Source organism: Phascolarctos cinereus, unplaced genomic scaffold (genome assembly GCF_003287225.1).
Source record: "Phascolarctos cinereus isolate Bilbo 61053 unplaced genomic scaffold, phaCin_HiC Scaffold_726;HRSCAF=1367, whole genome shotgun sequence".
In the NCBI taxonomy this organism is placed as follows: domain Eukaryota; kingdom Metazoa; phylum Chordata; class Mammalia; order Diprotodontia; family Phascolarctidae; genus Phascolarctos; species Phascolarctos cinereus.
The window spans coordinates 368,486,410-368,502,867 of NW_027556098.1; the positions used below are offsets into that span (position 1 = coordinate 368,486,410).

Here is a 16,458-nt window from a genome sequence, read left to right on the forward strand (position 1 = left end):
ATCTCACATTCACTCTGATCTCTTCATTTTTGGTCTTGTACTTTTATCTTACACAAGTCAAAGCCCTTCCTAAACACTCTCCTGCTCCAAAGTTGCCTGGTAGGGAATTACAGTGGAGTCATCGTAAAGATACAGTTCAGGGGTGACATTTCTGATCCATCCACTTCTAGCCTCTTCCACCCCCTTAGCACGTTTCTCTGAAGAGTATGCACTTTGGGTTTTTTCTACGTTCTGTGCCTGTTTTTTAAATGTGCACTACAATTCCAACTGCCTTCCTCTGGTTTATTTCTGGAAGAGATGCTGCTTCTGTCCTGGTGTGTTGTTATGCCAGGAAGCCTTCCAGGGACACCCCAAGCTTTTACCGCTCTGGCCCTGATCTTAATAGTTGTTCTTCAGTTGGAGCATCTTACGGTGATTTTCACCTTCCTTGTTCTCGTGAATTACAATTGTCAGGCTCAGTAAGGGAAAAATTTAATGACATTTACTGCTTTTAAGCTACAGTAGTGGGGAGGGAAGCATCCAACAGCATAGAAAGAAGATTGGATTTGGAATCAGAAGCCTGAAGTTTGAGCCCCTTGATTACCATTAGTTAGTTATCAAACTGGGGGCAAGTTCTTTCCTTGGCTGGGCCTCTGTTTTCTCATCTGTATAATAGGATTAATCATTAATACCTAAGCTGTCATTATCAGATTAGATGAGAGCACTTTAGCTTGTAAAGCATTCCATCACTTGGGTTTTTTTGTGACTGATTTGCAGTGTTTCGTGTCTGATGTCATAATTTTTTGTGTTTATTGGTTTGATACCACCATTTATTGATGTTTGTCTGTGTTAAGATATTGTGTAGTTATTTTCCAGCTGTGATTCTGGTGGTGCTCTCTTTCTCTTTCTCTCCAATAGAATGAGATGGTACGGGAGTTAGATGGCCATGTCCTGAAATGTGTGAAAGACCAGAATGGTAATCATGTGGTTCAGAAGTGTATCGAATGTGTGCAGCCTCAGTCCCTACAATTTATCATTGATGCATTTAAGGGGCAGGTAAGTGACAGAAGAGAAATCAGTTAAACTAGGAGGCTTGTTTGTGGGTTTTGTTACACTTGAGATGGAAAGTGGGAATTCCAACAAAATATGTCAGTATGCTTTGAAGCATAGTACGTTCTAGCCCTCTCATGTGTGGTACAGTGGATAGTGTGCCGGGCTAGTCAGGAGGACCTGAGTTCAAATCCAGCCTCAGCTGTGTGACCCAAGGCAGGTTATTTTTTAACCTCTTGCCTGCCTCAGTTTCCTCATCTCTAAAATGTGGATAATAATAGAATCTACTTTGCGGGGATGTTGTGAGGATCAAATGAAATAAAGTACTTAGCACAGTGCCTGGCACAGAGTAATTGCTATATAAATGTTAGTCATTCTTCTTCTTCTTATTGCATTGATCCTCATGGTCAACTAGAAATTGCTTTTCCAAATATAACTTTTTATTATTCATATTTTAAAAGTAGTTGTTTGAAATTTTATCTGTACCCCATAGAAAAGGTACCATTAAACAAACAACTGTGTGCCTATATGGAAACAATCCTCACAGTGAAATTTTTTCAACAGTTTTTGGGGCAGGCCATCTGTGTGTGTATTGTGATTTTCTTTTGGGTCAGATAGTGTCAGTTTGGGGAAGCTTCTTCCCTGTGCAGACCCCTACTTATCCAGGCACTACCAACCTTAGCCATTCTTGTTCATAAGGTTTTATTTTATATTTTATTTTATTTTATTTTATTTTGTTAGGCAGTGGGTTAAGTGACTTGCCCAGGGTCACACAGCTAGTAAGTGTTATTTGTCTGAGGTCGCATTTGAACTCGGGTCCTCCTCAATCCAGGGCCGGTGCCCCCTGGCTGCCCCCATGAGTTTTTTATTTGATTGTTTTTGTTTTGTAACGTCAGGCCAATGTTCGGGCCTTCCTGACTTCCTGAACGTCTTCAGGCTGTCTATATCAGTTGTAACATTCACATATTGTATGGTACTTCTCACTATGTGAAGGTGACAAAGAATTATTTTAGAAAAATCTGTTTTAATGCTTTAAAAAGGTCATACTACAATGAAACTCCCTTACTTGTATTGTTTTTTTTAATCCATTGGATTCTGGAAATGTAATAATATTTAAGAAATTTAAGTTTAAAAAAAAAATTACTCCCATCCAGATTACTTTTTCGCAAGTGTTTGTTATGATACGACTGAACACAAACTGAATGCTGGCAGCCATGGCTGTGGGTGTGTGGAGGGATGTGGTTGTAGTCAAGTGTTTCGGCTTGGTTAGTGGATCAGATTTGCTTCATGTAACTGTGTCCACTTCTTCATAAAGTGGTGTTTAACTGTGGGAGCTGCAGCACAGGGAATATTCTCACTCATGAATTGGAATCAATTTGTTGCCTTGTAGATGGAACATGATATGTTAATAATTAAATAACTATTATGGAACTGTTATTTTATATATAATTACATATAAATCATATGTAATATAAGAGGATAAATATAACAATATAAATATATTAAATATTAGTTGTAGTTGATTATTATTAATTATAATTATTTAATAATAAACATAATAAAAGTTGTGATTGATAGATCTTTAGGCAAAAATTCACGTATGCCCATGAGAGATGTCTAGTTTGTTGTTGGAAATGGCTTGGACACATACTTTTTGTCTGGTGGTTCAGTTCTTCATTCTTCATTTGTTAACCAGCACTGAACCTGGATTCCGCCTCTTAATGACTTCTCTCTCCACTCCCTGTGAATCTTAGGAATTTCTCATTTTGACTCTTCTCTCCACTATCATATTCTCCTTCTCTGGCTCATTGACCTCCCTCCTGGGTTCCTGATACTGTTTTGTAGCAGCATGCTCCTGACATCTATCTGTGCTTCCTGGCTGCCCTTCCCTCCCAAATCCCTGAGAAAGCTAGCCCCATGGCCTGCCCCACTTTGGTCTTCTACTCAGCTCCGAACAACAGGATTGTATGGGCCTATGCTGTCTTGTCATATTTCTGGCCTTTCTTCCTCTACTAGCAATGAGACAAGTAATTGTCATCAGTGGCTATTCAGGATTTTAAGAAATTCAGGAATACCTCCGTGGAGCAGTACCTCGGCCATGCTTTAACTGAAATTAGAAACTTAAGGGCCCTCTGATTACCCTGCCCGAAGAGAATGGCTTGTTATAAGCACAGCTGTGTGTCTTCATTGTCAAAACAAGTGACCTAATGGGCACCCCTGAGAAGTTTTCTGTTTTGGCCATGGATTTTGCTGTGCTCATTGCCCAGTCAAAACTCTTATTTTACCCGTAGTCTTGGAAGTTCTGCTTTGTCCCAAAGTAGTTCCTCCTCCTCTCCCCCAGTTCCCTGCCTTTGAGCAAACTACCCTCTCCAAGCTATGCTGTGCTCAAGAGGCAACCAAGCACTCCCTGCTCACAAACTTTGAGGCCTCTGGTAAGAGCGCTGGGCCACTTTTGCTGCCTCATTTTGTGTGGAAAATACCAGTGATGACAACATGCTGGTTCTCACCAAATCAGCTTTTCTTTGTTGAGTATCGTAGCAGCTTCTGCGTGTTGGCCCAGCATTCTGGTGGAGCAGGTTGGCTCTGGTCTGTCATTTGATAGACTTTATAACAGGCAGCTTAGGAAGAGCTATCAAGAGCAGAACTGATGGATGCCCTCTTAGGGTTTATTAAACATAGCATCAAACTCAAGAGCTACCCCTGAAGTTCACTTGTCCCTTTCCCTGTCTTACGTCTCCCCTGTAAAGTAACCTCGTCTCAGGGCGTGGCAGAGTAAGAGCCCAGATGGACCCAGGATGAATGATCCAGTCCCTTCTTTTCAGCCCAGCTAAGGGTCTCAAGGGGCAAGGTCACAAGGACATAGCAGCATGCTGTGGTGAAGAGAGCTGGCTGCAAGAAAAGTAAATTCTTTCCTCAATTCCCACACAGCCTTTCAACCTGGAACTGTCAGGAGGTCAGTTGCTTTCTCAGGGTGCTCTGTTACACTCAGTGTCCTCCAAAGGGGGCACATACTTCTGTATTTCCAAACTTGTCATGGTGGTCACCAGTGAGGACTGAGTATGGGGACCAGGACCAAGGTGGAGTATATCACCCACTCATCCATATTTTTACTTGTTCTGGAGATAAATATTTTTCTCAGAATAACTTGGGCATTTCTTTAGATGATGCAGTAGATAGAGTGCTGGAGCTGGAGTCAGGAAGACTCATCTTCATGAGTTCAGATCTGGCATCAGACATGTACTAGCTGTGTGACCCTGGACAAGTTACTTAACTGTTTGCCTCAGTTTCCTCATCTGTAAAATGGACCGGAGAAAGGAAATGGCAAACCACTGCAGTGTCTTTGCCAAGAAAACCTCAAATGGGGTCACAAAGAGTCAGATGTGACTGAAAATGACTAAATGATAACAAAATATGTTATCTCAGGAGTGGGGAACAAATTAAAAGGATTTGTGCATGAAGTTTGGATTCAAAGGGCTGCGCTTAAGGACCTGGTGCCTCAAGGCTGCAGGTTCCCCAGCCCTGCCCTGGGGCTATTTGTATTCACCATGTTTTCCTCTTGTCCCTAGTTCTTCATATGGTTGTTTCCCATGACTCTGTACGTGTTGGACACATTGTCTCCAGTATTGGTCAGTGGACAGGATGAATACCTGGAATGGAATTCCCAATTCCTAAATGCTGTAGGGTTGCTTTGAGTACGTGGTAGGGAAGAAGGAGGTGTATGACGAGGAGAGCACACCTGTGAGCCAGTTTATAGCTTTGTGTCCCACAACTCTCTGGCTCTAGGTGTTCAGTCACCTTTGTGGAAGAAGGAATGGTTTCTACTGCCATGTGTTTTTTGTGTAGGCCAATCAAAGTAGCAGCACCCTGGGGGACGTCTGCTGCTGCAAGTGGACAAGGGGACCTCCTGCTTGGGGCAGAGGGTGTGTGTTAAATCAGCCACTAGAATGAGGCCAGTTGACATAAGGCTGTAGAATTCTGCCAGGAATAGAGAGGAATGAAAGACATTCATGTTGGAGTCAGGGAGCTTGGAAGATTCTCGGGTCCTGTCTTACATGCTGTGGGCTGTGTGAGCCCAGGCAAGTCACTTAACCTCTGTGCCTTAGTTTCCTTTAGTTTCCTTGTCTGGAAATGAGGTCTCTTTCAGCTCTCAGTCTCTGGTCCTAGGATCTATATTCTTTGCCTATCTTGACTCCCTGTCACTTGACACCATACTCTTACAGCCTGGAACCAGGACCTTGTAGGAATTTCTGATTTTGATTTGGCTGCAGGCCCTGATGTAGCCTCTCACATTTGGCTCTTCTGAGCTCATTGAACTACTTCCCTAGGTCCTTATGTACTGTCCTCTTGCCTACATCCATGGCAAAGCTTCCCATCTGCAGCCTATCCCTGGCTGCCTGCGCTAAGATTCTGTGCCATCGATCAGCTTCCCAGGTTGTTAGACCAAGCCCACTGTGGTGCTGGGCCACGTGGGCCAGTAGAAATGGCTTGCACCATGTTAATGGTGGCTGTGGTTTAGTGTCTACACAAGAGTGATCAGATTCTGACCTCTCCCCTTTATCTACACGTCAAGATGCAGCTCTTAAAATTGGTTCTCAGGCTGGAGTACTTGTTTTCCTGATCAGGGTGGATGACTTGGAGAGTCTTCATGCTGAATTTGCCTGCAGTCAGTCATTTATCCTGACAAAAATCTTGATGTAAAATTTCTCCTGCTCAGGTGACCAGAAATCTACCTTCTGTTGGGCTGTAGGAAAGCTTCTTTTTATTCCTTGTCTCTCAAAAAAACAAAAAGCCTGCATGATAAAACACAAAACATATTTCCTTTCTTCCTCTCTCATTGCTTATGGGTTTGGAATGTGTCTTGGCAAAAGGAATATGAAAATGAAGCCCTCTTGAAGGCTCTGAGGAGTGGGGGAGGAAGGTTGCCTTAGTTGTAATATGTTGGTAGTAGTGTGTGGAAGTTCCCAGGGAGTACAAAGGTGCCCAGATCCCCGGACCTGTCATCCAGCCCCTCTCTACCCCACATTCCCTCATCTCTAAAGTAGGAGTATTCATGTACTACCTCATAGAACAACCTGTTTGCTAGGGGAATGCACTTGGCTGTGACTTCAAAGCCCTGTCTCCATGTGTGAGTTGTTACTATATCTGGAGCTCAGAACATAGGAGACGGGATTGTTGAATTGAAATGCACCTGCTCATTTTATTTATTTTTATTTTGCTGGGGGGTGGTTCTCTTTGCCAGGTGTTTGCACTGTCTACACATCCTTATGGCTGTCGAGTCATTCAGAGGATCCTGGAGCACTGTCTTCCAGAACAGACGCTTCCCATTTTAGAGGAGCTTCACCAGCATACGGAGCAGCTCGTCCAGGTAGAAGAGAACCCAGAAAAGGCAACAAGACTGCCAGAATCAGGCCCAGCTTTGACTTCAGAAACGTGAACTTGTCCCTGCCTAACATCAGCGAAAGCCAGCTGCCCCTCGTTTAAGAATGGGGTGGCCTGGCGATGGAGTGGTTCACTACAATCCTAACTTCTTATTCCAGCTGTGCCATTACACAGCTCTTTGACCTTGGGGAACACATGACCATATTGTAGTTTTGTTGTTGTTGTTGTTGCTGTTTTTTTTTGTTTTTTTTTTTGTATTTTGTTAGGCAATGGTCTGAGTCCGATTTGAACTCAGGTCCTCCTGACTCCAGGGCCGGTGCTCTATCCACTGCGCCACCTAGCTGCCCCCACATGACCATATTGTAGAGAGAGCTCTGGAGCGGGAGCTGTGAGACCTCGCTGCTGCTAACTGCTGTGAGACGCGGCCCCTGCTTCTCTCGCTACAATGACAGATTTTTTTTTAAAGGACCTTCCTTGCCAGTTGTGCTAGGTTTTGTATGTTTATAGAGCTTCATCTGAAGGCCAGACTGGCTTTACTTATCATCTAGAGCATATTCATGAAAAGAAGTATATCCATCTGAATTTTAAAAAAAGTTAAAGTAGCCCTTTAGTTTTTAATGCTGGGAAGTAAGGGAAGAGTCTGAATGAAGACATATATAGATTGCATGTTTTAAATATGCCTAGGTCTAAAACACCACTTCTTCGTGAATATTCTGTGGAATTATGACTTTTTTTTCCACTCCAGAACATCAAACTAATGCCTTAGAAACGTAAAGGACACATTTTCTCCAGCCCCATTCCATCCTTGCACCCCCACCCGTTGACCCAGTGCAAGCTATCAGGCATTTTCAAGGTCTTATGTGAGCAAGGTCTGATACCAAATCGATTTGCTAAGGAAACCACAAAGTAGTGTGTTTTTAGCTCATGCCAGCATTCTCTGGTACTAGCAACGTGGACCAGATTTGTAAGGGGGAATGAGTCCAACACATTGGACATTTTGAGTTTTGTTTGTTATTCAACAGAACCATCTCAGTGCTTCAGGGGAAATGATGTTGATCAGACATAAAGTGATTGTGTGGAACTGTGGAAGCCAGTTTGAATGTAAGCTTGTCTCTTCTCTTTGTCATGTCAACAGGACCAGTATGGAAACTATGTAATCCAGCATGTATTGGAGCATGGTCGTCCTGAGGATAAAAGCAAAATCGTAGCAGAAATAAGAGGGAATGTGCTTGTGCTAAGTCAGCACAAATTTGCAAGGTATGTACCTGGTTTAGATCCTACAACAGCTGTATTTTGCATAATTTGGATTTTAGGAGATGAGGAGATTAAATGAGGTTTTGGATAAAGGCAGATGGAATAAAGCATGTTGTTATTGAAGAAAAGTCCTGCTGTTTGATTGGAAACCAAATGGCCTTGGGTTGGTTGAATGCTAAGCAAAGCCAATTCTGTCCCTCACCATCAGCCCCTTTCTGTGTATCTTTGAGCACTCGGGCAGTTTTCTTTTGTGTTCTAGGAATCCATTTTCACATTGTAACATTTGAGCAGCACCTGAAGCAAATAGGCCCAAAGCATCTGGAAGCTTCATTGTTCCTCCAGCAGTCATTTCACCTCCTTTCCATTGCACAGAACTTGGTGAATTCGCATTTTTGCTATGTTGTGAACTTGCACAGTGAATGGTGTTGCTGCTGATTACAAGTTCTGTTCTAATGGTAGAAATCCAAATGACAGTGAGCTTACTTCTCAATCCTGATCTTATATTGTTGTTGTTTTTGAATGGTTGCCAAAAGAAGGGCACCCTGGTAGCTAGCTCTCTGCTGACCAGTGTGGTTTGTCCTTGACTTATCTCGTTTGAGCATTATAATACTCAAGTGTCCTATCTGTTATCTTAATTGAGTTCTTTGGAATGATACAAAAGGGTAAATATCTTTCTTTCCACATAAGGAAGGAAGTAGGTACATTCCAGCCAGGGTGATTGAGGCATTAAATTCCATAGATTAAAATTCATTGTTTCCATTTTAATATGGGAATCACTGGGTATATGAGCTCCCTTTGTGCCTGATCTGAATGCCTGCTCTTGGAGAGGCAGATGAGACCCGAGCCCATAGGGATCGTCTACACTCTTCTCCTGACCAGTGTCATGTATTCTGCCCGTCTTTTTGTGATAGAAATCCTGTAAGGTCCTGACCATTTCACAGGTGATGTAGAATGTAAAGGGTCAGTGACGCTCAGACATAGGATCCATAGTACAATTCAGTGACCACTCCCCCAGTCCCCCCAGCATATTTCCTGACTTCTGGCAGTAGAGGTGGAAGAACTGTCCCAGCTTCTGTTCTTTCAGGGAGAGCAGTAGAAATATCTAAATTAAATTACTTTTTTGCATTATTCTAGCTCCTGGTAGAATCATACTGTGGCTTGGAAGGAAAGAGTAAATAAGGAACCATCTTCTGAATTCCAATAGCATAAATGAAGAACCTGGCCGTTCAATTTTATAACGTTGGCAGGACCAATTTTTCATTGAAAACATGTGTTAGCATCACTTGAAGGCATGTTTAGAGAAGACAAGATGTCAGGCTTCAGTACATGAGGTGGCATCATGGGTAAGAAGGTTCAGGATTGTTTTGCTTATCCTCAGATACCAGAATTAGGACCAAGTTTCAGTACAGTAGGAGGACTAGGTTTCAATACAGCAGGAGTAGGAACTTTTTTGTTTTAGTTTTGAAAAATATAGTGTATTTTAAAAATCACTTTGATTTCCAAGTGTATCCTTTTCCCCTCACCTGCCCCAGTTAACGATCTTTTGAAACAAAGAATTAAATGAAAAATTAAAAAGCAGCTTAACAAGATTGGCAGATGCGTCAGCCAAGTCTGACCACGTGCGCAGGGCTCTTCACCCATCGACACCCACTTCGCAAAGGAGAGCGGGCAGCGCGTTTTCTCGTGTCTTCGTCAGGGCTAAGCTTGGACATTATGATTACTGGGCTCCCTTTTGGGGGGTGGGTCTGAGCATTTCTCTTGTTGTAATCAGAGTGTGTATTATTTTCCTGGTTTTACTTCCTTCTCTCCACATCACATTTTGCCTTTCCATGCTTCTGTCCCCTTCCCATTTATCGTTCCTTAATGTGTATTTCCTAAGGGAATGCCGTTCTGTTCCCGATCGTTAGTTGATGAACTGCTGCGTCGTTTCGGTCTCTTTGTCACCACCGAACGTGCTTGGTTGGTGTTGGACCCTGGTATCTTTGGCCTCTCCAGGCTGTATGCATGGCTGTGGAGTTTAGGGGAGGGCCTTTTTACCAGTTTGTGGTTTACCGCTATGGAATTCACATCCAACAAGCATTTATTAATCACCTACTATATGCCAGACACTGGGTATAAAGTCGGAAATGAAAACGGCCCCAGATGGGGGTGGGGGAGAATAACATACGCACTTATGAGTACATGCAGGGCATTCCAAAAGACTTCAGTGCTGTGTTAAGCTATTTAAAGCTTGAGACTTTTAGATTCCCTTTGTAAGTTAATCACATGGTAAGTAGGGGAAGGTGGTACTGGTGATTGAAAGAGATCAGGAGAGGCCTCATATAGTAGGTGGCATTTGAGCTGAGCCTCATAGGAAAACAAATTCTTAAAGGTGGAGGTGAGGAAAGGATAGATGGTAGGCATGTGAGGAGTAACAAGGAGACTAGCTTGGCTGGGCCAGAGTGGGTGAAGAGAACTAATAGGTAATGAAACTGCCACTTAGGCTTGATACAGGTTACGGAGGGCTGTATGGACCACACAGTGGAGTTTCATTTTGATCCTACAGGCAGTAGGGAGCTGCTGGAGCTTAGGGAACAAGGGAGTCATACCTGTGTTTTTCAGTGATCTCTCTTTGGATTGGAAAAGAGAAAAGCTACAGGCAGGGAAACCAAGTCAAGTCCACTGCAGTGGTCATGCAAGAACTAACGGCCCCTCAAGTTGGGCCTCTTCTGAGTGGATGTAAGGATGTTAGGGAGGTAGAATCAAGACTTGGCGATTGACTGGATATAGGTGGTGAGACAGAGAAATTGAAGATGATGCTGAGGTCACGACGTGAGTGCCTAGGATGGTCGGGGTTGGGGGGGTGATGGAGACGAGAAAGAGAGTGGGTTCTGTTTTGAACTTAATGCATTTGAGATACACCCATTTCAAAATGTTAATTAGGCAGTTGCTGATGTGGAACTGGAGCTCAGGAAAGGCACTAGGTCTGGATGTGTAGGTGTGGGGAGTCCTATTTAGAGATGGTATTTGAACCCAGGGTCATCAAGCAGAGGCCAGTAATCACCTCTCTGGGATCCCATTCTGGATGGAGCAAGAGGAAGAACTGTAGGAGAAGCTGTAAGACCCTTTCCACTTTTCTAAGAGCTGAGAATTACTCTGTCAGCACTACCAACAACAGACATTTATTGTAGACTTATACACTCTGCTAGATGCTAGGGACACAGGGCATATTAACATAGCCAAATAGGTAGGAAAGAACGTGCTCAGCATCCAGAAATGTTTGTGTGATGTGGGAAGTGATGATGTTTGGAGCATGTTGTTTACTAGAATGAAGCACTGAAAATGCTGTCATGAGGCCTGTTCAGTTCTGCTACCACCAGGGTGACCTAGAGGAATGCAGGATAGAGGCAGCTAGCAGTTTTGCTTGACTTGATAAACTTGGAAATTGACAGGAGGAACTTGGAAGTTGATCTAGGAAAACTTGAAATTTTTGACTGTCCACTTTGGTTTTTTAAATTTATATATTATTTCATGCTATTTTTAATTAGACACTTGGTCAGATCCTCCTTAACTTATGATAGTGGAAAGATATGCATTCCTGTATTTTTCCGAGTATAGATTTGATTCCATCCAGTACTTTGTTTTGAACCAGAAGTAAGATGAGGAAGTAATCCGTCTCATAGGGTCTAATGTGATTTGAGGAAAGTTTAAACTATTTGCTAAGAGCTGATAAACTGTAAAAATCCTGCAAACAACATGACAAAAATTGTGTCCCTTTATTATATGAAATTAAGTTAGCCTCTTTAATAGCACTTTGTTTAATGAAAGCATCCCTGCCTCCAGGTAATATAATCTGTTATGTTATTAGGTTGGTAGGATTCTTCCCTTCCTCCCCTTTAAATCTTTTTTTTTGAAGTAGTTTCTTCTTTTTTTGCATCATCTACATTTCTCCGTATATCCTTATCCCTCCTCTCCTAAAGAGCCATTCCTAACAATGACAAAAATATTCAACACAATTAACCAGCACGTCAGCCAAGCATAACAGTATATGTAGCATTCCACACCTCCATAAGCCTGCAGCTTTGTAGATAAGAGGAAGTATCTCCTATTTCTTCTTTAGGACTAAATTTGATGATTATCATCATGAGTGTGCTGATAAATGTTGAATAGCGAACTTCCTCCCTCCCAAAAACTGTATACACACTAAACTTTTAAGTTCAACCTATATTATTAACATTTTCTCCATCACTTTTTTTAAGTCTAGACAATCAACAAAATGGTAAATCGGGCCCTGGTTTGTAGCATTTGCCAATTTCAGAGGTATAAATGCTTACACCAAAAATTTGGTAGTCATCTCTTGAGTTTGTAGAAGTGAGCTATAATTACACTTCATTCTTGTTCTTTCCATCTTTATTGTTATAGATGTTGTGTATGTTGTTTCCTAGGCTCTGCCTACTTTGCATCAGTTCATATAAGTCTTCCCATACTTTGCTTTATTGTTTATTATATTTTATTACTTTATGTTTATTATATAGTATTTGTATTTATTATATTCATTGTTTGTAATTGAACAATAACATTGTTACATTTACCTAACTCAGCTGGTTTAGCTCAGTTTTTTCCTACAAGTGTTGCTACAAATATTTTGTATTTTTTTTTAATCATTGACCTAAAAGTTTGTACATCTTAGTTGCTTTCTTAGCATTAATCCAAATGGCTTTCCAGATTGTTGGACCACAGTAGAGTTTCATGCACTAGTCTGTCACTGCACCTCCCTTTCTACAATCCCTCCAACTTTGATTATTTTATTCAGCCCAGATCTGTCTTTTCACCCTTTACAATTCATAACACAAGAAAAGCAAAACCCATTACAAACCTGTAAAGTCATTCAAAACAAATTCAGAGTTGGCCACATCCAAAGAGTTGTGGTTCTGCATTCTGAGCCATTCACCACTATTAGGAGATGGGTAGCAGGTCTGATCATTGTTGTTGTTATTCAGTCATTTTTTAGTTACGTCCGACTCTTCGTGACTCCAGCTCATTTTACAGATGAGGAGACTGAAGCAAACAGGGTTAAATGACTTGCCCAGGATCATACAGCTAATAAGTGTGTGAAGCCATATTTGAACTTGGGAAGAAGAATCTTCCTGACTCCAGGCCCTGCACTCTGTACATTGACCCACCCAGCTGCCCACGTTTCCTGCCCTGGATCTACCTTTCCTCTAATTCTTTCTCCTACTTTCTCCCCTTTTCTTCATGTTCCCCAGTGTGTGAAATGTATTTCTGTTCCTCTGAATGTTGTGTGTGCATTTTCTTCTGTTCAGTTCAGATGAGACTGTGATTCAAGCATCAGCCATTTGTCTCTCTTTCTTGTTTGTATAGATGTCTACTTGTACATCCTGATTATGTGCTTATGTGTTAGCTTTTCCCTAACCTTCCTTCCTCTCTACCCCCCCTCCCCCATTCCTCTTCCCCTCTTTCCGTTCTTTTCTTAAGATCATCAAGACATAGCAGAACCACTCCTAGACCATGTCTAATTGGAATCCCTCTGTGACCCCTGATGATGATGGGGTTAAGAAGGGACACTTGTGTCATCTCGTATTTGCATGTAAGCTGTTTATCCTTACTTAGCTGTTTATCATTGTTTAATCGCGTTTATCTTTCTGTGTTTCTCTTCACTCCTGTGTTTCCATTTCAAAGTTTCTCTGCAGCTCTAATAGTTTTATCAGGAATGCTTGGAACTTCTCTATTTCATTTAAGGCCTGTTTCCTGCCTGTAGCATTATATTCAGTTTTGCTGGTAAGATATTCTTGACCACAAACTGATACTCTTTGCTTTCTGGAATATTGTATTCCAAGTTCTCCACTCTTTACATAGTAATGGTTACTAAATTGTATGTGAGAACCTGACTGTATCTCCTTGGTACTTGAATTCTTTCTTTCTGGCTTCTTGCATTGTTTTTTCTTTGATCTGGAAGCTCTGAATTTTGGCTGTGATGTTCCTGGGAGTTATCATCGAGGCTTCTTTCAGGAGGTGACTGATGAGGTTTTTTGTTTGTTTGTTTGTTTGTTTCCATTTTGCCCTCTGGTTCTAAGAATTCTGAGGCGTTTTCTCTTAAGATTTCTTGAAATAGGATATCGAGACTTTATTTTTCATTATGGCGTTCAGATAGGCCAGTGATTCTTAAATTTTTTCTACTTGATCTGTTTTCTAGGTCATTTCGGTTTTGCCTTCTATTTTTTTTTTAAGTATTTTGACTGTTTTATTTAATATTGTTGCCTCATGAGGTCATTGGCTTCTATTTGATCCGTTTGAATTTTCAGAATGTTTGTTGCTTGGACAAAGTTTTGTACCACTTGTTCCAATTTTTTTCCCTCAAGTTCTCTGGTTTTGTTTATAAAAACATTGTTAAAGAAACCCTTGCTTTATCTTTTCCAGGAATTCTCATTGAGTTCCTGCCCAAGCTGTTTTTCTCTGAGGTAATTCTTGTAGGTGTTTTAGAGTCATTGTATAATTTGTTCTCCTGGTCCTGTTTACTTCACTCTGCATCAGTTCATGTGAGTCTTTTCGTGTTTCTCTGAAACCATCCTCTTCATTATTTATCACATTTAAATACTTTGACTTGTTCAGCCATTCTCTAATTTATGGACAGTGTCTTAGGTTGCTATTCATTGCCGTTTTAAAAAAAAAGATATGAATATATGAATATTTTTGTACATCCTTAGAATTTGTTTTGCGTAGGACTGTTCTCTCCCTTAATCTACTCTGTCTCCCAGGGTTGTTGTAAGTATCAGATGAGATGTTTGTAAAGTGCTTAGCATGCTGCTTGGCACAGGAGGCACTATGTACATGCTTGTTTCTTTCTTTGCTTCCTTAACCTACCCTTCCTCTCTCTAATTCCCCCTTCACCTCTCTTTCCTTTCCCTCCTGTTTCCTTGTTGATTGAAATGTATTTTTGTCTCCTAATATGTAGGTACGTGTTTAGATACATGTACAGATGTCTGCTCCCGCATCCTGTTTACATGGGATAATTTTCCTTAACCTTCCTTTCTCTCCTCTGGGGTGTGTTCCTCTTCCTCTCTCTTTTCATTTTTCTATTAACATGCTCAAGACAAAATAGAACCACTCCCAGGGCTTCTGTAGAATGAGTCTCTTTGACCCCTGATGATGATAGAGTTCTAAGGGGGCATATGTATCATTTCCCTATTTGAATGTAAGCAGTTTATCTTTGTTTAGTCCTTGATGATTTCTTGTTCATATTTTCTTTTTTATGTTTCTCAAATTGCTGTCTTTGAACTTCAGACTTTCTACACAGCTCTAGTCCTTTGTTCAGAAATATTTGGTCTAGTCCTCTATTTCATTAAATGTCAAATTTTTTTTTTCCCCTGTGGGATTATTGATTGGTCAAGGTTTTGTACCTCTTGTGCCAAATTGTTCATTCTTCTTCCTATTCGTCCTTAGATAGCTCTCATATATTTATCTCTAGCATTGTCATTTCAAAGTGTGTGTGTGTGTGTGTATGTACGTATGTATATTTAACATCTTCATAGCTTTCAGGAACTCTAGGTGAGCTTGTTTTGAAGCTTTGCTTGTGGATGGTCTGGTATCATTCTCTTCTCCTGTGTTTGTGTCTTGAGCACCCCTGCCCCCACGGCAGCTCATCATGTTGGGATTCTTTTTCAGTTTGCCATTCTTCTAGCCTGCTTCCTGACTTCAGATCGGATGTGAGGGCTGAGCTCTGCCTCACTTCTTGAGAGAAGGTCTTGGCTTGCCCTCTTGCTGCTTTCTTGGGATGTTGATGGTTGTGTTATTCTGAGATTTCAGAGACAGGCTGGGGAACTGCACGCTTTCAGTGCTTCTCACAAGAGAAATGTGCTGGATCCAGGGCAAAGTCTAATTGTTGCCTCCCCTGGTCTGAGCTTTTCAAGTTCCTGATCTAGGTTTAAGCAAGAAAAGGTGCTGCTGAACGCTAGCCCTATCAGCCAGATACTACTTGCTGAAGACGTGCTGATTTACTCATGAGATATTAGCGCATTGATGGGTACGCTTTTGATTGTGTCCTCCATCAGCTAAAAGAATTTTTGGGGGGGTATGTACCCACATAACATTTACGCATACTTAAAGCAATACTTTTTGTAGTAGGAAAAAACTGGCAGCAAAGTGATAATGATCTCTAAGAGATGTGTTTGAGGAATTATATTCCTTTCTACATATCTTTATGTCCTCGTACACAGTCTGTTTTTGTAAAGGTGCCCTGTGATAACGAGGGATGTGTACAATTTTTATGTCTTTATTGATCTCTACATTCTTCAAGAATTTGTTCACTTCTCTGTTTTCTCTTCGGTTGATCTCTTAGTTAAATTTGTCTGGCTCTGAGAGAACACTGAAGACTCCTGTTATCAGTGTTATATCTTCTGCAGTTAATTTCTCCTTTATGATTTCAGATACTGTCCCATTGGGCACGTATATATTTATTAACATGTGGCTTCTTTAAGCATAATAGTGTTTTCTTTTTGATCTTGATTGATATTTTTGTTTTTGCTTTGTCTGATCACATATTTGCTGAACTTGCTTTTTTGGATTCACCTATATGTAGTAAATTGTATTTCACTCTTATTTTCTTTCTGTCTGAGATAGATCGATAGGGTGGGAGTGGGTGTTGTATAGAACAAATTGTTGCATTTTGTTTTCCAATCCATTCTGTGATTTTTGAATTATTGAACTGTTTAGTCCATTCACGTTTAAAGTTAGTAAATTTTACGGTTGTGATTTCTTTGGTATTGCTTCTACTAAAATCCCCTTCCTCTTTTTAAGTCA

At 41.2% G+C, this 16,458-nt stretch overlaps 1 protein-coding gene across 17 annotated transcripts in view; it reads left to right on the forward strand.

Annotated features, from left to right (window-relative positions):
• Positions 1-16,458, forward strand: part of PUM1 (pumilio RNA binding family member 1) — a 167,459-nt gene that overhangs the window by 141,919 nt on the left and 9,082 nt on the right. For all 17 annotated transcript variants that reach the window (XM_020983368.2, XM_020983361.2, XM_020983367.2 and 14 more), the window contains 3 exons: positions 898-1,035; positions 6,269-6,394; positions 7,544-7,665. In XM_020983368.2, the coding sequence (XP_020839027.2) occupies positions 898-1,035; positions 6,269-6,394; positions 7,544-7,665 (386 nt within the window). The remainder of the gene's footprint in view (positions 1-897; positions 1,036-6,268; positions 6,395-7,543; positions 7,666-16,458) is intronic.